The following is a 23654-nucleotide window of genomic DNA, read 5'->3' on the forward strand; positions in this document are numbered from 1 at the left end:
CTGAGGTACAACTATCTTAGCTTAAATGGAACGAAAATCCTTCAATCTTTCAGGTAAATGAATATTCCTCATTTTTATTACTATTTTAAGGCGGCTAAAGACTGGGACATTATTTGAAAGTGATTGGTGAACACCCAGATGCTCTGTGTAGGAAACAGTCCTTGTTTTATTCTCCTGTAAGACAAAAGTGAGGGGCAACAGTTTGTGCAGTCTATCTTCGCAGCAGAGAAAAATGTCCAAACTATTGGTAGTGCAGTCCTAAAATGTCTCCACTCTTATAGGCTTAATGTCAGAGGTCTCAAATGTATGCCCCTCCAAGGGATTTCATGCAGCCCATGCAGTAATTTTGCATCATAAATATGATTTTATCATGAAAGATACATCAACACAAATCCTTTTATTTTGAAATTATGTGAAATATCATCATCATTTTGTTATAATGTTATCATGATTTAATATCTTGATGTTATTTTAAGCTCATGCCACCCACCTTTACTGAACAGTTGTTTTTTTTCCCCACTGGTGACTTATTTTTGTGACTTGAGTTGCCCCCTGAAGTTAGTTTAAAATCATACACAGTATTCCATTACGATCACGCAATCATGATATTCATGATGATATTTCACAGCATTTCTAAGGGTTTGTTATGATATGAAACTATACACATTTCACAACAATTAAAAAAAACATTAATTATCAGAATCAGATTTATTCATTATTTTTATTATTTAAGTTTGTGCACACAAACAAGGAATTTGATGTGGTTCCACTTTTCTCGCTATACAAACAACAATAAATAAATAAACAGAAGAAGAGATGTTTTTTTCATTTTACGGTAGAATATATAAATATAAATATAAAATATTTTTAAGTTATTGTAAGTTTACTATTATTATTAGACCAAAATGATTGAGACCGAAAGTGTAGCATAAAGAGTAACGCTTCATCCTCTGGAGGGCAGCACTGCGCTCCTCGGAGCACAGCCTGCTGGAAATGCATTAAAAGAAGAAGAAGATTTTGACGCATGCAAGTAAACAGGCGACACATCAAAGGACTGCCATATTTTGGGGGTTATTTTGCGCACATGCTGGAGAAAAAGGGAGCGAAAAAGTGTTTGTCACACTCAAAGCCAACGCACATATTCTTTATGTTAATGTACAGATAGTTTATGATAAGAGGACGACCACACAACCAGATAACTAGCTAGCTAGAGGTTTTCAGAGTTAGCATGTTTGCTAGTTGATATTGTTAGCCCCGGTGGTGCACAGACGATGGATGCGTTGAGTGCAGTCGCGGATGAAGTGGCTTTGGAGGGACTGGACGGGATAACCATACCCTCTTTGTGGGTTCGGTTAGAGGCGAGAAAGCCCACCTTTCCCTTCAAGTTTGACGACTGCTCCAAGGAGTTCATCTGGAAGTACCTAATCCACAACACCGACCTGACTTTTTATGAGCTCCCGGAGGACAGGGAAGATGTTCTGCCGATCGACAGGTGAGTTTATGTGTGCCGTGTTGTGTTTGTATGACAAAAAACAATAATAACAAATAACTACAAGTGCTGACTTTTTTCAGGTTTTTATAGGTGTCGACTTTTATTATTATGAACACCTGTTCATCTGCTTTTTAGCATTGTGCCGTGTCGTGGTGAGAGTTATACATGTATAGATGTATAACTCATGTATAGCTCTGTATAAGTTATACAGTTTACAGACAATGATAAAAAACAAAACAGAGCATTATATCCAGAGGGAACTGCTGCCCTCTGGATATATGCTCTTTATTATTATTCATCATTGTTTTTTGTAATCATCATTTTATCATTATCATCAGGGCAACCTCTGCCTTGTTGATCACAGAGGTAAGATGAGAATCACCGGAGTGGTGTGAAAGGCTGCATTAGTTCAAATCACTCTACTGCTAAGGACTATAATACAGTAATCCATCTCTGAGTGCACAATACTTTGAAAGTTGTAGCAGATGGTCCAAAGCATACCTCACCATGTGCAACTCCTTGATTCGTTCTGTGTACCTAATGTGGCCAGGGACGGTATTTCCATGTTTTAGTGTTCACTTATTAAGTGAGCGTAACCAGGTAAAAAAAATTTGGGAATTTGTTTAATTTGTGTGGTATTGCATGTCATAGACTTGGAACGGTTTGTTCAGTGCACCTGTATGATGGCGTTGATCATAAAATTATATTTATGTTTTATGAGGTTTTCTAGGATAGTGTCATTAGATATGGTATTATGATTCTGGAACCTTATTCTCCCAAAGCCGAGCTAACAAAGTTAGTCCAGACTGCAGTGAAAATCACCAGTAAAGATCATTACAGACTTCTGTATGAACTTAAACATGCACAGAGAATCCTATTCAATACATGGGTTGTTCCATCAGGCAGATGATGCAGAGTTCAACACTGCAAATCTAATTGTTTTAAGAGCTCATTTGCATTGAGTTTGCTATGGGGCGGTTGATTTTATTCTTATTGTTTTTATGATTTTCTTTTACCGTTGTTAATGTGTTTTATATATGCATGTCTGGTGCATTATGTCAATTGGCCTAAGCTGTGTTGAGCTCAAGACAAATTTCCCAACATCAACAAAGTATATCTATATCTATGTGTTATACATTTTCTTGTCCAAATTTTTTTTGCTTCTTGTGTGTGTGTTTTCAGGTTTGCACACATCGACCCAGACACAGGCATTGAAACAATGGAGGAAAGTTTTGACTTGAAGAAAGACATCTACCCTATCCACATCATTCTAGAAAATAAGAATGGGATACAGGGCTCGTGTTGTCACTTTAAGGAGAGGACAGAAATCACAAAGCATGTCCGCTCCAAGTCCCTAACACCGTTGATTAATTTGGAGGAGGCTCTGCAAAGGTTGGTTTACATTGTTGGAAATAGTTGGAGTGACATTTATTTCCTGACTTCCCGCTTCCTATACTTAAAATCGGTGTCATGGACCACCGAATATGTATTTAATGCAGTGGTTTTTACTCAGTGCATGCCTTTTAAATATAAACTAATATCTGTTCACACAGTGTATCAGCTCCACACAACTGTTTCTAAGTGGGTTAGGGTTGGGTGTCTTCCATCAGCATTTCCTCACTGTACATAGAAAGCTTTTTTTGTTTTATTGAATGTTGAGACAGACGGAGGCAACGGTTATGTTGAGCTAGTGAACTTGGATGACTGAAAACGCAAAGAAGCTATCAAACGGTTTCAGTGGTGAATTCTGTTGCTCACAAAACCAGGTCATTCAACAGCCTGACTGGATCAATGCTTCTTATTCCCACCCACCCCTGCTGTGCTGCTATATACACACAAAGCACTCCCTAACTCAGGTCTGGTAGCATTATTTGGCAGAGCCTGTTTGCAGATGAAGGACACAGAATACACATTATTAAGACCAAACAGAGGCAGAAAAATAACAAAATAAAATTAAAAAAATAATGTGCTGCAGCTATAAGCCATGATAACCATGAAAACAAATTTCAACATGGAAATTCACGGTCAGTGAGTTGAAAAAACAGCGATACGATGAATAAAACTTATGAATCATCAAATTGAAAGACATTTTAAATGTTATCAACATGTTGACAGGATCTTCTCTCTGTATATGTATTTAGTTATATAAAAAAAACAAAAATAATTGTATTAAGCATATGTATGAAGAACCATACGCTATGTGAAAAAGTTAATATACAAGTATCTTAAGTGCAGCTGTACCTCTGTTGAACATTTCCCTTTTTTCTTCCTCAGATACGGCCGCAAGCTTGTTGTGGTGGCGTCTCAAAATCTGCGATTCCGTACTCTGATTGGAAGCGAGGGCGATCCTGATTTGAAACTCAATGATGATTCTTTCTGTTTGTTGGAAAGAGTAGGGCGAGCACGCTGGCAAGGGGCGCTGCAGAGTGAACTGCATGGACACTCTTTCAAGTAGGAGATTTAACTCTGGCTCATATTCACCCCTAGGTAATGTTTGTTTGTTCATTTCATAACACGTGGTGTGTTTCAATAGGACCGATGCTCGAAAGTTGCACTACATGAGGAAGTCTCTTGTCAAACATGGATTGGTCAGCATGCAGTCCCATGTCAGACGATTAAAGACGGGGCAACAGCAACACTCCATACTTCTGCTCCTTAAATGCTTCCATGTTTACAGGTGTGGTTTTTTTGTACCAAACTGTTAGTCTTGTTTGTTGTTTACTTTTTATTTCAGGTTTTTGACTAATGGTTCATTGTTTTAACTGGATAATTGAAAAAGAAATGTAGTAGCTCACACCTACGGTCAATTTAGAGTGTTCAATTTGTCTTAAACTCAAATCTGCATGTTTTTGAACTGTGGGAGGTTGTTGGCTCAGACTATCTTGTGTCAAAATTCAGTATTAAATTCTGTTTTATACCAAATACTGCACACAAATGTGAATCAATTGGATATCTAATTCCCTAATCTAGTAATCAGAACCTGATTTTAATATAATTGAGACTTTAAAATTGCTTTCACAACATTTAAAAAATGTGTCTTCTTTTCACTTCTGCTCTTTCAGGAAGAGTAAGTATAACATACTCATGGAGCAAGTGTCCAACCTCCTCCAGCAGGTACCTGGTCAGTGTGCGTCTTTGCTCGCAGTAAAAAAACAGCTTGTGAGTATCTCTCTGAGTGTTTGTTGACATTAAGTCTGTGTTTCTATGATGGTATGTTGTAATAATTGTATGTTTACATGCAGAATGTGAATGAAGGCACGACTAAGCGTGTATTTCAGTACATGCGAACTGCAAAGTTGGTTGAGTTTTGTCAGTTCACCGTGGAGGAATTTGATCCCACCGCCAAGCGCATCCTCAGCAAAAACGGTAATTTGTGAGCAAAGCACAAATATAAAAGTGACATAACGAATTAAAGAATGCATAAGGCATTGTTTTTCTGACAGAAATATGATTTTTGTAATTTTTTTCAGTCATTGAGCCACTTGGTTTCTTAAAAAAAAAACTTGTGTTTCTTAGGGAGTAAATTGCTTGTGCGCTGTGTGAGACTGTTGAAGCCATACTCAAAGAAAGGTGTCCCTGACGATGATGACGACGATGACGAGGAAGAGGAAGATGACAGTAGAGGAAGGAATAGAGCTTTTCCTCCTGAGGGGCGAATCATGGAGAAGGATCTCCTGTCACAGGCTTATCACATTGGTACAGTTCATCAATCCCATTTCTATTGACTCAGAAATCAAATGAATTGTGTAGTGAAAATACTCGCATCACAGTTTTTGTTCAAACTATCACAACTCACTTTCGTGCAATCTAAATTCCTAATTTTGGAATGTATGATATATTTGATTACTGATGGAGGCACCAGTTGACTGTCTCAAACAAGCCTGGGAGTGTAAATATACTATTGCATTAGTTGGGATGCACAGAAAACTATTGGCCGTACATTACCAAAAAAGCCATTTTCGTTTCGGCCAAAAGACTTTTATCTCCAAAACAAAACCACCAAAAGGATGTTGTGATGACTTATGAAAAAACTGCGGCCGGCACGCACCTTTCTATTCCCGCTTAGAGTCTGTCCAAGATCAGTTTGGAACGTGAATGAAACGATTAAAAAAAATAAAATAAAAAAACAATGGTAGAGAATTGGCATAATAATGTCTTTTGCCGTTTTGGTTACAGTTTTCGGCCAAGTGTTTCCTGATTTTTGGTTTCGGCCAACAATTTACATTTTGGTGCATCCCTATGCATTAGTATAGTAGTATAGACACTGGCAGATCATTGTATACTAATATTTTACTACTGTAATACTAATTCCATGTTCGAACAACACCATGTTTTTAGATATTTTTAGTTCTCCTGCTGTCTTGATTGTATTTGTTAATTAAGGGATGTCCTAACTTGGGTGATGCATGTTCCTTTGAATTCTTTAAGATGGTTTACGTCATGTACAGAGGTTGAGCAGTATAGGTTTTTCTTTGGCTGATGCCCATTCTTAGGAATCCTGGCAGCCGATAATGGATAAAGATTTATTCTTTTAAATATTGTATTGTACAGCATTAATGTTCTGTTTCACCAAAATACATTTTATCTCTGCAGTGCATTTATATACAATATTTTAAAATAAAAAATAATGTATGAACTAAATATCAAAAACATGAAACTGGTCAGGGCCCACGGTTGGTGTAGTGGTTAGCACTCTTGCCTTTGCAGCAAGAAGACCCGGGTTCCTGGGTTCGAGCCCCGTTTGGATCAACTTCGGAACAAGGGCCTTTCTGCAAGGAGTTTGCATGTTCTCCCCGTGTGTGCGTGGGTTTCCTCCGGGTTCTCCGGCTTCCTCCCACAGTCCAAAAACATGCGATATGGGGATTAGGTGAATTGGTCACTCTAAATTGACCGTAGTTGTGAGTGTGTGAGTGATTGGTTGTTTGTCTCTATGTGGCCCTGTGATGGACTGGCGAACTGTCCAGGGTGTACCCCGCCTGTCGCCCAATGTCTGCTGAGATCGGCACAGCACCCCCCGTGACCCTCTGGTGGAGGATAAAGCGGTAGATAATGGATGGATGGATGGATGAAACTGGTCATCAAAAAGAAAATTATTGGATGGAAAAAAATAAGTTTTTATCAAGTTTCTGAGAACAAAAATAGGTAATTTGTAATAAATGGTAATCGGTCAATGCAGATTTTGTAATAAAAATGGCAAATATCAGCCAATTAATCAGTCTACCTCTACTCATATGGCTGTATTTGAACACTCACTTTGAATTTGTTAACCTTAAAGCTGCCAACTACACTGTAAATTTCCAAATGATTATTGAATATTATCAAAATTGTAACCTCTGTTATGTTTTTATGCAGTATCATCCTGTGGCACAAAGGGAACCCCCCAGGCTGATATCACATACAGACTGAATGTTGGTAAACTGGAATCACGTATGCTCTGCCGAAGACTTGAGAGGGAAGGTTTAATTAAGGTAACCCATGTTTTCCCATATACAAAATTTAATTTCCCATCAAAAATATTTATTTTTCCTGAACAGGTTCCGATTATACTTTTTATTCCCAAGCATTAATAATACAATATCATGTTATTAAAAATGAAACCATTGATATTAGTATAGTTTTACAGTTTAGACACATTTCAGAGTCTATCTGTAGATTGTAGCAGCTGTTCATTCCGAACCTGAGAATTTCAAAAGTGCTGATGATTATTTATCTATATATCGTATTACAATATCAAGTTGTTTCTATGTGTGCACACATTATCCTGCAGGGATTCATGGTGGATGTCGGCCGGCAGAGGACTACAAATTATATCACCCATAAGTATGCATCGCATTTATTACAATAGATTTTCAGGTTTTTACCGTATCAAATATAAATCCCAATATTGCTGTGCTCCATTCTTTCAACAGGTGTGTTGGTGCAAGTAATCAGATTCAGCTTTTTGAAAAGGAGCAGGAACGCAAGAAACTCCTCTATTCCTCTGCACCGCAAACATCAGCACAGGTCGCCCCTAAAATACCACCATGTGCAAAGTCAACAGAGAAAGGAAAAAACAAACGTCCTGCAGTGCAGAAAATTGAGAAAGCAGGTCGAGAAGGAGACAAAGATACCGAAGAGGCCGGGCTGTCTCTTGACACTGGAGCAGTGGAAGTGGGAGATGAAGAGTTGAATCAAGGCAAAGATAAAGCAAGAATAAAGTCGGGAGCCACAAGAAAGTCAACAGGGAAAACAGTTGTGACAGTAAAGGAGGCACAACCTGACACAACAGAAATACAACTGCCACCAGTTGAAAGTGAGTTTTCATCAAAGCGTTGCTCTTTTCATAACATAATGTTGTTTAAAAGGGACACAATCGTTCAGGTGAATCCCCAGCATGCAGGCAATCCAAGACCAGTATGACCTGATGCTCCCAGAACTGGTCATTCCCAGAAATTGTTGTTTAACCTCTTCTCTTCCTCTTCTTCTGTAGATGCCACTGTGTCAGAGTAAATGCACATGGAACACAGCATAAATGAAGGATTTTTTTCTCTCGCCTAAAAAAAGATTGCATTTTAAAGCAAATATCACCTTTAAAATAGGCAGTAGGAGCTTAAAAACGCATGGAGGTCTTGTAACAACATGTGGACATGAGCTGTGCAAAGTCTGCTGCTTAAGTGAAGCAGTGTCAAATGACAGAGGTTTTGGTAAAGAGATGTCTCTGCGTTCTCTCGTTTGGCACCATCTGTGCTAGTTGAGATTTCTTAGGTACAAAATTATTAAAACCCTTTTAATTGTCATAATAATTTACTGTAATGATCAATCAGTCTGGGACTTGTCCTCAAAGAATGCTGGAAAGTGTAGTTCTTCATTAGAAGTGGGTAAATAGTTGGTTTTGATAAACAGCAAAGGTAGGACAACATTTCTGCTTGTATTTCTTGAAAGTGAGTTGTTGTTTTGCTCTTATTTTGGGGCTGGATCCGTGAATCTTAGTCGCAGAGTGACAAAAATGGTACCGTTGGAATCTGTGAATTCTCCTCTTTCGTGAACATAAGAATGGTTTATATGAGCTTTTAGCCGAGTTTCTGACCTTTCTGTGGGTATGCAGCATGTCTGTGTTTGTTACCGTGTAGAAGAAGTTAAAAATATACATCACTCTTCAAAGGGACATAACTGTCCTCAGAGTTGCTGAAACAAGTTAATCCCTAGACCTGAGATATTATTTTGGCCACTTGGAGGCAGCGGTAAACACAAAGTTATCTGTCACATTGCTGATATGCTGAACCTGTTCGCAAATAGTTGGGAATGTAACCATCTATCAGATCCTAAGCAAATAATTGCTGTGCTTGTTATTGCTGTGAAGCTGTTATCTGTGCACTCATCAGCACAGACTACCTGCTTTATTATCAAAACATTAATTATAAGTATGTTAATGGAATCAGCTCAAAAAGGAGACAGTGAAGGTACAACCAGGAAATGCATATTTTCTGTCAGGGGATACATAACCAAAACAAATTTTCCTGAGTCGTATTTTTCGTTTTATGTTAAAGCATTTTTTTAGCATTGTTTAATATTTTGATTTGTTACATTTCCATGAGATTATACAGTATTAATAATGCTTTCTTCTCAATCATTGTCTCCTCTATCAGAACAAGCTGGAACTGCAGAAGATCAATCTAAGTTGGCCTCTGGCAGCCCTGCACCTCAGACTGTGACATCAGCCGAAATACCTCCAGTAATTCATGTTGTGGATGTTGAAGAGGATCGTTCGCAAAAGGTCCAGAAGGTCCAGGTCAGTTTTTTCCACACCCCCCGAGAACAGGGTCCTCGTCCATATACCTCCATGAGTATATGAAAATAATGATTTAATCCACCTCCTCCAGAAAAGACATCGATCAAGACCCAGAAATACTGCACCAAGGTCTCATGAGACATACCGTCTGTTGAAGAGGAAGAACCTGATCGTCGAGGCTGTCCGCAGCTTAAAAGTCATAGAGGGTCTTTTCCCGTGAGTTTGTCTTAATTTTCATTCATTTGATTCCTTCATCGCAGTTTTTTTTTGTGGAGACAACAAATAAATAAAATTCAATATTCTGTCATTTTCCCAGACTACAAAAGATGATCAATGATGAGGAGAAGCAGGATGGTGTCAGCTCCAAGTGTTGCAAGAAAACAATTTTACGTCTTGTTCGTAGTTTGTCTAGAGAAGGCTTGCTTAAGATTTTCACGACCACTGTCATACAGGATGGGATTACTAAGAAGGTATGAGCCTGTTACATTTCCACACCTGACATTGGTTGTTTACTTTTTTTGCACTGGCGTCTTGTTGGAAAATAAAACAACATTGATCTGCACACAGGTTGAGATGGTTGTCCATCCATCTGTTCAGCCCAGTGATGACCTCTTGCAACGACTTATTGAGCAGGTCCGCTTCAAAATCTCCAGCTCTTACACAGCAGGACGGTGAGCAAAACCCTAGTATCTTTTGTCCCCCAAGTCTCAACTGTCCCCCATTAATCATTCACCCCAAGCAGCCGATGCAGATATCTGCACATCTCTGAGTCCAGTTCTGCCAGAGATTTCCTCCTTTTAAAGGGGTGTTTTTTTTCTCTCCATTGATGCATACCGCTTGCTCACTGTGTGATCCGTTGGGTTTCTTTCTATTTATTTGCTGCCTTACTATGCATAACGCCATGAGATATTTGATTAAGTTCAATTTGAGTGTTATCTAACATTGTTAAGAAAAGGGCTGTATAAAGAAAGATTAATGTTATTAGCACATAGATTATTATTAGTAGATTGTCTTAGTCTAGTCATGATGTGATGTTTGTTATGGTCTCTTTCCTTAATTTATTTATTCAGTGGAAATGTAGTGTATACTGTGGTACAGACTTTAAATCTGTAGCAACAGCAACAGCTTTGTGCCTTGTTTCTTGATTCTGCTAACATGTCTTTTGTCTTCCATTGCTGTCACTCAGGCTGCAGCAAGCTGAAGAGAAAGAAAAGAGAGAGTACATGGATTTGCTGGGAAAACCTAATAAAGGCCCAAAGAGCAAGGCGAGCAAGAGTAAAAAAGACAATGACAACTTCAACCCCACTACAGGTATATTATACAGGAGTTCATTATTTTCTCAACAACCAGAATTTGATGGTTTCAGCACAAGAAACTGAAATAACAAATGAATGAGAATAACAATAATAATACAAATCTGAATAAAGAAGAATGCTGAATTGCTGGATTATTTGATTTATGAAATAATTCGATTTAAGAGAGATTTCATTGACAATTGATAATACAGTGAAATCAAAACTTTACATATGAATGTAAAAAAAAACAAAACAGGAAATTCTGTAACATGACCTGATATATTTGGACTAGGGCTGTCAAAAGATTAACATTTTTAATCAGATGAATCACAGGGTAGCTGTGGATTAATCACGATTAATCACGATTAATTACCATTCGTAAATATGCCTGAAAAATTCGAATTTTCTCTTTATGTTGTTGTAGGAACAGAGACATAAATAAAGTATGTGAAAATATAAATGTAAAGAACAATTAAATACTGTAAATAACTTGTAAAAACCTTTACAAACTTAGTAAAAAATAAACATTACATTGTAAAGAACCCACATTATAAGACAATATAAATAAATAGCAAAAATAAAATACTGTAAATAACTTAGAAAAAACTTTTTAAAAAACTACACATTACACTGTAAATAACTCACATTATAAACAAAATGTAAAGTATTCTTACTAACCCACAGCAGGAAATTCCTCATCAGCACCTTTGAAGCACTGCTTCTACTAGTTAGCGTTAGCGTCAGCTAGCATTCTGACGCTAATGTTAGCTGCTGTCTGTGTCCCCGTTATTTAGACAATGACTGTTAATGTTATGATTATATCATTATCTGCGCCACTTACAACTGTGTCTTTCTTTCTTTTTTCTTCATCCTGTTTTTTTCTTCCTCTTCCAACTTCCTGATTGATAACTCCTCTTCATTTTCCTTCAGCTTCATTTACAACTTGCAGAACGATAACTTCACACAGGTTAACGTGAGGTGACGTGGGGCCCCGTTAGGGGGGTTTCCTACTGAGATGTCATTGTTGTTTAAGGGGGACGGGGATGCAGCTGCTCACTGGGGAGTTTAGGCCCCCCTATCGGCTCGGGGCCCCAAGCAGTTGCCTGTCTTGACTGTTCATAAACTGCACGTCTACTCTACTCTTTCTCTCCTGAAAGTGAGAAAGTGCGTTAATGCGTTAAAAAAAATTAACGCGTTAATTCCACAAATTAATCATTCTGCGCGTTAATTTTGACAGCCCTAATTTGGACATAATGTTCCAGAACTTTAGTGCATTGACTCTTTGTTTTTATATTATATTATTATTATTTTCCAAAGGCAGACGCTTAAAGTGCTTATATTTCCATAACAACAATCAGAGAATGTAATTGAAATGTTACATTTATACAGTATTGTATAATAAGTGCACAACGTCTTCAAATTCACTTTCACAGCTGGGAAAAACTATGGTCACTTTCAAGATGATCATTTTCTTCTCAAATATTTGTCCTCATGGTATGTTCTGTGTCTTCTGTTCCCCCAGTTAAAGGCCTGGGTAAGAGCTTTGGCTTCCAGCCTAAGATGCATCGTCTACGGGTCATTCACAATTTTCTCTGGTACTTGCTCTACGGACATCCACAGAGACATGGCTGCGCTGACTCAACCACTGAAACACTGGCAAACCTACACAGCCCTGCAGCCCCAAACCCAGGCAGCCATGAAAAACAGGATCTGAAAGACACACAAATCTCAGATGGACAAACTCAAACGTCTAAAACGGCAGATTCCACTGAGTCCAAAATGGATGTGACAGCAGGCGATGAAGAGAACAAGAGTAAGGAAGCAACACCTGGTCACGCTCAGTCTGATATGAAAGGTGAGACGGTCATATTTGGGATTTTAAATGATCCTTTTATGCATTCCATTTTATTAAAGGGGCTCTATGTAAGATTAATATGCATTCATCTTGTTTGAATCCCAAAAAGATGAACTTTACTTTTAGCCCATTTAATAAAAAGTCAGTGTGACTCTATGTTGATGATTCTGTAATCGTCTGTGTTTGGTAGTGTATGCTGCTGATGAGTCCTGGAAGAAATTCATTCCGCCTGTGCGTGTACGTAAAGGGTTTGGCAGTGGCTGGGCAATGGTAGGCGACCTACTTCTCTGTCTGCCTCTCTCCCTCTTCATTCAGGTCATACAGATCAACTATAAGGTGAGCCAATGTTGTAACACCACACTAAACAATAATTTATATATATATAATATATTCAGTATAGTATGTTTAAAAATATTTTCTGATTTTTTTTTTGCCTACAGGTGGAAGGACTGGAGGAATTTCTCAATGATCCTGATAAGCAGCATTATCTTGTCAGAGTCCTGCCCCCCAAAATGAGAAGACAGCTACTTTTCAAACGGTGACGTTCTTTCTCTTTCACCCTGCCCTGTATCACTTCATATAACTATAACCTGTATTAACGGGTTCTTTATATTTTAGGAGATACCTGTTCGCATTTCACGAGAACCTGCAGAGGTTGATTTACATGGGTCTGCTGCAGTTTGGTCCTGTAGAAAAGTTCATGGAGAAAGACCAGGTACACTATGACCACATCAAGTCAAATCTGTAGATGCTAATAAAAAGATGGATCGCTGTCACCTGTCTAAAAACAGTATTGTACACTGACACACAGTATTGGCCTCACAGGCTGTCTTAGTTAAGCATGTGTTTTAAATAAAGCATGAATGACACATGGAGAAATTGGTTACTCACTCAAAGGAAATCAAGCGTTTGTTCTCTCTCTCGTATCTAATGCTTTTTCTCCGTGCCTGCGTCGATCAAGGTGTTTGTATACCTGAGACGAAACGCCACCATTGTAGACACCACCAACGCTGAGCCTCACTACTGGCTTGTCACAGAGTCACCGGACAAACCATTTGAGAGACGCAAGTACACCTTCAACACTGCTGAGGATGTGGAACACTACTGGTTTGACCTGATGTGTGTCTGCCTCAACACGCCACTGGGTACTGACACATGTTCACACACAAGAGCAGAATCCTGCACAGCACAGTGAATCCTATGGTAAAACGTTTCTTCTGTATTTTAAGACATGTCTTTCTCTCTTTGTATTTTTAGGAGTGATCCGGAGCAAGAGAAATGTAACAAGAGAAACAGAGGAGGACACTGCTCCGTCTTTTGTGCACGATCGCAACGTGTTTGTCGGATTGGCATACCTGCTAAAGTAAGTCCAGTGAGGCGTTGGGGTCATTGTAATAATCTCAAATTTTTTTAATCTACTGATGTTTTTTTGTTTGTTTTGTTATTTTTTTAACAATGAATTAATTAGTTATCCAGTGGTAGACAATGGACGAATGAGTGAATGAATCAGCGGTTAGGAAGATATTAAAGTTGAGCATATATTCCTTTCTCCAGTTTTATATTGAACTCAAAGAAACTGAAATTGAAGCTTTTGCATTTGTGTTGAAATTATACAAATGCAGTACCACCAGTATCACCAGTTTCCTCAAAATGTCGTGTTGTGTCCACACACGCAGAGGCAGTCGTGAGGTTTGCGATGAAGGGACTATACCAGGAGATGGTAAAGGAGCAGGAGGTTTGGATTCTGAGTTTTTTGGACACTTGAAACGTAACTGGTTGTGGACCAATCATCTTCTTCTTGTCAAAGAGGTATTTAAACAAAAGACAAGCCAGACACGTGAAGCTGGACTGTCAGCCACATGTATCATCTGTTTATTTATTTGTACTTTATTTTAGAAAACAACTGCTTTAGAAGAAAAGGAGCACAGTGTCAGACTAAAGAGCCTGTTGAGTAAAAATGCTCTCAGGTTTGCTTTTAAAGCCGGTGAGTAGCTTTGAATATAATTGTTTATGTTTCTTTAATGCCCTTTTCATCTCATATGTTGTTGCACATACTTTTTACCTCTAAGAAGAGAGGGAAGCGTATAGCGCCTCACTCTCCCTGATTCTCGCATAAAATTAACCTTGAACACTGTCACTTTGCAGACACACGCAATAATATAACTATACATCTGTGTGTTTACAGGAGGAACTACTTCACCTCGTTATATAACACCCAAGCAATCAGTGGTGGCTGAAAACGTTCAGGTCATAAATCATTTTCATTGACATTGTTTGTATTGTTTTTTAAAAAAAATTTTAACACTGCAGCCAAGAACAAGGAGTTCAGGTGTCAACCACATTTTCTGTTCTTTGTAAACAGGTGGGGATAGAGCCTTCTACCAGAAACAAGCAGGTGCTTGGTGGAAAGGGACAGAAGAGGAAGAGAACCAAAAAGGAGGTTGTTAAGGTCCCACGGAAGAAGAAGAAAGGTGCAGAACAGCTGCCATTTGAAAATAATAGGTTGTTTCTGATGATTTAAAGATGTAAATCTGACTGTTTTGTGTTTATGTTTATTGTTTGCAATAAAGAGCCAAAGAAACGCTTACCAGCCCACGATGAGAAGGACCACCAAGCTTTGAAGATGATGACCCGACAACGAGTCTATTGGACTGTACAGGAAGACTCGCTGATGATGCTCTGCAGTGTAGCCACACAACTGCTAAACAGCAAGGTACACACTCACAAACATGATCTTAAGACGCACAAAATCACATTTCATATGGACATTGTTGGATTAGATAGTTCTGGATCATAACTTGGAAACAATTTACTGTATTGCTGATTTGTTGCAGTTAAAGAGGCCGTTTGTACCTTACTGTTTTGTGAGAGACCTGCTCCACGCAGAGTTGGAGATATCGGCGGATAAAACATCTCTTGCTGTTGGTCGTCGCACACGTTACATCCTCAAGAATCCTCAGACGCTTCTGAACTTCAGGTAGGTACAGATTACAGATCTAATTTTACATTACAAAATACAGAGACGGTTTCTCTCATCCAAAGCATGTGTTGCAGGATCTGTCTGGCTGAGGTTTACCAGGACAAAGCTCTCATGAGACAGTTGGAGGAGAAGAAACCTTGTGATCCTAACAACCTAGAGGTGTCTTATTGTGTTGCTGTTGCGGATTTCTCTTTTGTTGGCTTTTGATTTTAACTGTTGATTATTCCTGTTTGTGTTGTTAAGGATTGTGCTAAAGCCTTCTTGGAGTACACAAAGCTTCTTAGACAGAAGTTTAGCTCTGTCTTCTGCAGTCATGATATGATCATTCCTGACACAAAACGGGAGCTTTTCTCACGGTAAGAAGAGAAGGAAATTTGATGTGCTGGCTCAAGACAAGTAGCCAAGTGCAGTGTGTAATATGATGTGTCCTTAATGTGTGTTACAGGTTCAAGGTCTCTGCAATTGAGAGTAGAACGCTGGTCGTGGGCAAAGATGATCTCAACTGGTAAGGAGAAAAAAGTTTTGACTCCGCTCCAGTGAACTAATTTATTATGGTGGCAGTTAATTGTTTATTTTGTGTGTCCACTGCAGCACTGATGACATTCACGCCATCGTGTTACATAACTTGATCCAGAGCACTCTGGCCATGACCAACACTCAGATGAAGTCATCCAGATCCTTTCAGGTATCTTAAATTTCATTCAAATATATTTTGGGGCATTGTGTCTTTAAACCTAGTGACTACTGTGGAGGCCTGAAATCTCTATTATATTGAGGTTCTGATTTGGTGCCACAAAACTTCTCCCTCAAAGTAATTTTTTTTGTTCCCTGTTTCTATTCATTTTCTTCAACTTTCAGCTTTTATTTAGAAATATTTGCTGGATTAGTGGATATGCGGCTTCACACGGAAGAGTCTTGGCTTATTTTCGAGTATAGAAGATTATTATTTATGGCTTTTTAGTTGGTATTAGTGGTTTTTAGACATTTTAATGCAGAAATACTAGATGATGTCATATCTTTAAGTGGCTCCCCAGAGGAGCATGATGGAACAGTTCACAATGAAAATGTATTGTGATTGACCTCCATACAGACATCATGAAATAGAGGTTAATTCAAATTAGAGTGGATGCCAATTTTAGGAATGTGTCCATCGTCTCTCCTCTGTTTTTTACTTTCCGATATGAACAAATACAGAAGACACTCAGATTATTCTTTCTTCTCCTCCAGACCTTTCACATGTACAGTAAATACAACCAGGATCTGTTGTGCCAAGTGTTCATACAGTGCCGAAAGAAAGGTCTAGTCAACCGGCGTCGCATCAATCAGCCATTTGGCCCAAAGAAGAACCGTGGGCTGCCCATCCTTCCCATGTCCTACCAGATGTCTCAGTCCTACTACAGGTACACAAACATCCTGCATGAAAATACTGTGAATTTTCAGATCACTTGTATTGATGAAGCTTAATTTTTTTGGCACTTCATTTCACACTCTTTCCCAAACAGGTGTTTTTCGTGGCGTTTTCCACACACACTGTGCACGGATTCCTTCCGCTTTATCAGGACTTTGATTAACAACAGGCAAGGAGACAACAGGCCTGTCACTGCGTTTTACCATGAAACTGAAAGCAGGTCAGACAATGGGGAGGAAGTGTTGGAGAAACAAAAAAGGTCAAAAAGTAAAAAGAAGCAAAGAGGAGGTCAGGCTGATGGCACATCGGTGAGTCACCTGGACAAAAAAACAAACGAGGTAAACACAGAGTCAGCAAAGGACGTAGAGAATGACCAGCTGATGGAGGTTGATGTGAACAGTGAGGCGAAAACGGATGAACCCAAGAATCAAAACTTTACTGTCAGCTCTGGTGAAGATTCAGCCAGCAGAGATCAGACACACGATCATCTGCCCAAAGAAGGGCCATCAGAAGTGGACACAGCCTCAAACGCAGCAGCTCCAGTTTCTGATGATCCTCCAGATGCATCTGACCTTTTGAGATTCTCTCTGGATTCTCCAGGCGGAACCTGTGCGGTGTTCCTCAGCCTAATGACTCTGGGACTGCTCAACGTGCACGTGTCTATACCGAAACAGATGGTGTTGGTGGACAGCAGCCTGGTGGACAACAACCTGGTGGACAACAACCTGGTGGACAACGATAGGAGGTGAGATATAACTTATTTTACATAATATGTTTAATAATCATTCTTTATTCATCCCTATATTATATTATTAAGAAATATACATACATTATAACAACTCTCAATACAGTAATAGGTATTAATAGAGTAGGTCTTGTCCTATTAGAGATGGAACATATTAATTGGTTAATCAACAGAGCAGAAATACGAATGCAAAACTGTGACTGTGATTATTGTGACCTGCAGTCATAATCTGTTCAAATTTCAACTGAAAACTAATCGAGGTAAATATTCCAGTGTGCCATCATTGGAAGACGATGACGATGATGAAGAGGATGGCGAGGAGTGTGAGGGACGAAAGAAGATGGAAGTAAAGGCGCATCAAGCCTCACACACCAAGTACCTGATGATGCAAGGATTCTGCCGTCCTGGAATAGGTAGAGTCAAGTTTGCACTTTGTATTTAGGTAGATTAGTGTTTTTCCTTAGAAAAATTGTGCGTTTTCTGCTGAGTGCTTTGCAGAGAGTGATAGTTTGTTTTCAGTCATTTTGAATGCTTTAAAGCTGCAGTGCATAACTGTTGGTAACTGACTTGACTGAGGGAGGAAGTATTGCTTCGGTCTTGCTTTACTAGTGCAACGTTGCTGTTGCCTCTTTTTGTCTTTTCTTGTTTGCAGTATGTTCCCAGACAATTCAAGATTTAAACACCACAGAAAAGTTTATATTTCCAAATTACACATTACATTTTCCATACAATGTAATGTCAAGTACCTTTTTATACTGAAATGCTGAAACATTTGATTATATCTTTATAGTTGAATGTAAAAAAAAAATCTGTTATACTAGCTTAAAAGCGACCTGATTGGGGCCTCTTAAATGTGAGAATTTGCTGTTGCTGTGTTCTCAGATGATTGATTGATTGTAAAAAAAAAAAAAAAAAAAAGTACCTTCAGAAAAACAATTAATTGTTTTGATTATTCACACTGTTTTTGTTTTATTTCCAGTTCAAATACGTAACCTCAACACCAGTGATAACATTGTGGTGGAGTCATGTATTCTAAAAATGCAGCTGCGCAACACTCCTTCTCACCACATGTTCACTATGGAGAGTAAGTACCAATGCACTTCACAGATGTATACTAAGATTTTGATCTGCATAAAGTAACTCTTTGTTTTCTCCTTTCCACATTGTAGACTCTCCACCACTGGACTTGACAACATGTGGTCCTTCCCTGCTGCCCTCCTTCCTCACCAGCTCCATCTGTTTCTCCTCCTCTTCACACAGCATAGAGGAGTGTAACATTCGTTTGATTGAGCAAAGAGGATACACTCCACAGGACATTGAAGCATGTGCTCAGATCAGGAGGAGCTTAAATGAAGCTGGTGAGAATGGTGTGTACATGCATGACCTCTACCAGACTTATGCTCACCTGGTCAAGCCTCAGTCTGGACGCACCAGGAGCCTGCAGATGTACATGAAGGTAAACAAAAACCCTGATGTTTAAGGAGGCTTCAGTAAAGAAAGAAGTTGGAGCCCTAGATTGAATATTGATCATTCAGAGTAGGAGTGCAGTGAGCATTTGGTTTCTTAGTTACTTGCCTAATTTTATATTATGTTCTTTTCCTTCAGGACTTCCAAGACGAAGGCCAAGTGTTAAAAGTTGGGGCGATGGGTGTCCATTATGTGCTCATACAGCACGCTGAGCCATGGCTGCTGACTATTAACTCCAAGCAATGGTCCCAGACACGCTACTCATCAAACAGACTCCCATTTTTCAAGAAGAGACGCAGACAGGGAAACCGACAGGAGACGGAGGAGCCACCTGCCAAAAAAGCTACCATGGAGGAGAAAGAAGAGAGCAAAAAAGGGCAGGATACAGAAGAGAAGTCAAAAGATACAGTAAGAGAGGAAATGAATGACCAAGAACCACAGATGGAAAATGGGAAGGAGAGGACGGATGAAGACAGTGGAGAGAGACAAGGTAGTTTGAAAGAAGATGGTGGAAAGCAGACATGGCATGAAGAGGAGAAGGCGGGAGAGCGGAAGGCTGAAGAGGAGAAGGCGGGAGAGGAGAAGGCTGAAGAGGAGAAGGCGGGAGAGGAGAAAACCAGAGAGGAGAAGGCTGAAGAGGAGAAGGCGGGAGAGGAGATGGAAGAGGTGGAGGAGGAAGTGAGGCAGGAAGAAAAGAGACGTTTGAGATCCAGAGAAAACAGGACAGTTGAGGAAGCTCATTCTCCCCAAACAGGAATATCTGATGTTGAGTAAGTACAGTGATTTTCATAATTTTACTGCAGTTAACTGTTTCTACTTTTCCCGTGTGTAATCTCTTCCTTCTTTCCTTTTCCACCGTCAACTCAGAGAAAATATCAGTTTCCTTAGTCGGCCATGGCGTATGGTGGACGGGAAGCTGAACCGCCTGGTGTGTAAGGGCATGCTGGAGGCCCTTCTTTACCACATCATGTCCCGACCTGGGCTCACGCAGCAGTCACTGGTGGAACATTACAAAGATGTGCTGCAGCCAATGGCAGTGCTGGAACTCGTGCAGGTAAACAGAAATGATGTGTTTCCATTGAGTGGTGCAGTATGGTACGGTTTTATTTGTGTTTCCATTAGGAATAGTACCAAAATAATCAGGACCTACCCTTACATTTTTTGGCACCCTTCCCTTGGGGTGCCAGAGAAAAATGGTACGGTCAGGGTGGAGCTAGAATGGCTCCCCTGTATATGAGCAAAAGAAAAAAGGGCTTTTACAAAATGTCCTTTGAATCCTAATGTTTTATGCTCCCTCTCTCCTCTGCAGGCACTGATAGAGCTGGGCTGCGTGACCGAAAGAACTTTGGTCAAATTACCAAAACCTTCACTGTTCTCTCGCTCTGTGCATCAGGTCAGAGCTGAGACAGAGAAGAAGATTGAGGCTCCAGACACTGTGTTTTATGAGCCCTCCATCAGCTGCTGCCTGCAGCTTTGTCGGGTCTTACCCAACGAACGTTTCTGGAATGAATCTCTACCATGAAAGCATTCGCCTGATCCGACTGGACCAGGATTCACATCATGAAGGTAATCAGGCTTTTGAAGATCAGGCCTCAAGGAGTTCAGTCGGTCAACAAAAATCAAGACTGTTTCTGATGCTTTAATAATGAATAATGAAATTAAATTGAATCCATTCTGGTTTTACAGAATGGAGCTTTCTTTGTGTTTTTTTTTTGCCAAAATCACATATATTTTTTTTTGTCTTTAGCTTTTCGGAATTAGACTAGTGTGACAGCTTGATTACCAACGAAACCTTAGTCCACTGCACGTAGTCTATGAGAAAAGTAATTCCAGATGTTGGGGTTGTGCTGGGACACTGACCCTCAGACTTCAGACCTGGACTCAACAGCCACTTCAGGTGAACCGATCACAAACACAACGCTCTAACATGAACGGATGAACCAGGTCCAAACACAAGCTCACGTTTTCAGGATTAAGTATTTTTAACTGACCTACAGTTCAGCATTGTTCGGCTTGATTCTTGTGTCGGACGTCTTTCTCTTGTCTGATGATGTCATGCATAGTATCAGCTCGCTTGGAAAATGCCATTTACTATACCAATTTATCAATTATGTCAATCTTAAGAAATCAGGGCAGCTGGTAATTGATGGACAACTATGATACAGACATTTTTTTCTTTGATGATTGTGTTTGTTTGTTTTTAGTAACAAGCCAAAAATGTCTTAAATAAACATTTATCGAGTAACACAGTTTGTCTCGGTCTGTATTTTATGTCTGCGCTGCAGTGCACTTGCAGTAGATTCTGTACTTAATATACAAGATACAGCTATATAATATATGAGATGCAACTAGATACAAACCGCATGGAAAAAAACTTGGTCAAATAAACATCAGGATAAAAAATTACGTTTTAATAATTAAGTTAGGGCTGTCAGATTTTAACAGATTAATCTTTGCGATTAACACAGCCGAGATCAAAGTGCTAAAATAATTGAATTCCTCCACATCGCCAACGAGTGGAAAGTAAGAGGCAAACTAACCAGGCATTGATAGTGTCTATAATATGCTGGCAGCTGCCTGGCAACTACCATTTGGACACCTACCCTGTGGCTGACTGTGCTTTCATTCTAATTTTGTCATTAGAAGAAAGTTTTATGTTTTTTATATATATATATATATATATATTTATTGACAGCCCTGGTTTTCATGCATTTAATTGCATTAAAGGTGAAAATATTTGTGTCAAAATTTTGAATAATACAAACACCAACACTTAACTTTAACATTTAAATGCCTTTGTTCTTTGTTTTAAAGGGGACATATTATGCAAAATCAACTTTCTAATCATTGTAATACTCTCGAGGCCCTATGACGACAGGAGATAAATCACGCGATGTTGACACTGTTTGTACATCACAATGATACATTCCTGGAATTGTTGTCTTGCGGAGCTCCGCTTTGTCCCTAAAAAAACGCGAGAGTGCAGTTGAGGGCAATAATATTTGGAATAGCGGAAGTCCACCAAGTGTTATATTCTTGGCTGCACAGTGCAGCACAGAGTTCTACGCAAACTTCCATCCTCAGAGGATTTACATTGTGTATATGACGGCAATGTGCCGACTCGAGTCGGCAAATGATGGCTTTTCCAAATGATAACTGCTGACGTAGTTTCCTGTGTCTCATTTGCATTTAAAGAGACAGGCACTCAAAAGCGAGCGTTCTGAACAGGGCTGTTTTGGCAGGGTGATTGAACTGCTGTGGTGCTTCATCCTTGAGGTATTTCGACCAAAGCATGTCACAGACATGTTCATTAGGACACCAGGGAACTAGGTTCACTTGGAGAAATAGGGTATAATATGACTTCTTTAAAATTCTAACAAAATAGTGCAGGAAGCTCACAGGCTCAGCAGCATGTCTTATAAATAAATAAATAGCTCCCTACATTTTTCTACAGTAAATAAAGCTTTCCAAAATTTCAATATCACTGAACTGTAATTTTACTTTGTTTTAAGTTCAAACAAAAACAAAAAGTGCAGGGAGTTCCCGGGGTCAGCAGCATCTCTATAAAGTTAACTGACATTTTAAATAAATAAACTGATTTCTTCAAAATAATATCATATTTTCGACCCATAATATAATCGACCCAGACGATATTTCAGTCTATCCCTACTTTCTAACATATACCAGTGTCTCGTGCAGAAACCTTGACTTGTAAAGTCAATGTAGTGGAGCAAAAGTAAGCCCCAGAAATTAAGCACATCACACATGAAGACAAATACAGCATTAGAAGTCACTTAAAATGTTCCTAGTCATGTTTCAGCATCTACTACAGAGGATGTTAGGTCTCCACTGGCTGCTTGGCTTCTTCCTGTTTCAGTTATATAATGAAATCATTCAGATGGTTTTCTAATTAGCCGTGGTGTTTTCCTATGATCCCTCACTGCTCATAAAATCAGCGGATAAGACCCCTCCCTCTGGTTCCATTAAGACTCAGCCTTTTCTTTTTCATTCACTCTAAAAAATATATATTTATGATTGACACTATCTGCTCCGTCATGAACTCCTGTGTTTACTTGTCTTGTTCAAACCTGAAACAGGAAAGGAACATACAAACAGACTGTGAGGATAACATGATCCCGTATGAGCACAGGTAAATAATGATAACTGAGAGTAGAGTGGTGAACGTGGACTTTGCCCACTAATCACAGGAGCAGAGGGATAGAAATCCTCAGGAAGCTGAGGAATGTGAGCCTACAGTTATGAACTCGGATGTTTCCACATGATTGTGAACACCCAACTTCCTCTGCTTCCTCAGCATGAAGGCACACACTTCTACTTGTGCTCTTTCAGGTCCACAGATACAGAAGTAAACGTGCACAGACGAGCATGTAATATTGTGTAAACGTGGTGTCGTTCACGTCCTGAGCTGATGCAACAGGACGCAGATGTCATCGGCAGTATTTCGTCTTTGTAAATGTATTTCATACATAATCCGTTTGTGTTCATATGAGATGTATTTGTTTTTTTCTCTGCCGGCAATTTTGTTGTATTTTCATTCATAATAAAATGTGTTTTTGTTTTCAATGTGGGACATAGACAATATTATTGGTTATTGGGTTGAGTTGGTTCATCTAAGTGAATCAA

The 23654-nt window shown here is 39.2% G+C and overlaps 1 protein-coding gene across 1 annotated transcript; it reads left to right on the top strand.

Moving 5' to 3' along the window:
• Positions 1-1271: 1271 nt before the first annotated feature.
• On the top strand, positions 1272-20628 carry gtf3c1 (general transcription factor IIIC subunit 1; the record flags this gene model as incomplete). The annotated part of the gene is made up of 39 exons (XM_083909142.1): positions 1272-1492; positions 2675-2884; positions 3767-3943; positions 4026-4169; positions 4555-4651; positions 4735-4858; positions 5009-5188; positions 6845-6960; positions 7260-7312; positions 7402-7784; positions 9118-9260; positions 9352-9476; positions 9577-9730; positions 9828-9931; positions 10447-10571; positions 12078-12410; positions 12601-12746; positions 12851-12948; positions 13029-13125; positions 13372-13555; positions 13668-13773; positions 14087-14219; positions 14307-14394; positions 14596-14657; positions 14773-14881; positions 14981-15123; positions 15245-15387; positions 15465-15549; positions 15634-15746; positions 15836-15895; positions 15982-16075; positions 16618-16790; positions 16893-17543; positions 17817-17956; positions 18523-18627; positions 18713-18999; positions 19149-19780; positions 19878-20064; positions 20320-20628. The coding sequence occupies 39 exons, from the start codon at positions 1272-1274 to the stop codon at positions 20530-20532; spliced, it is 6738 nt and encodes a 2245-aa protein (XP_083765268.1). The 3' UTR covers positions 20533-20628.
• Positions 20629-23654: the final 3026 nt, after the last annotated feature.

The sequence above is a fragment of the Microchirus variegatus genome, assembly GCF_963457635.1.
Source record: "Microchirus variegatus genome assembly, chromosome: 23".
NCBI lineage: Eukaryota > Metazoa > Chordata > Actinopteri > Pleuronectiformes > Soleidae > Microchirus > Microchirus variegatus.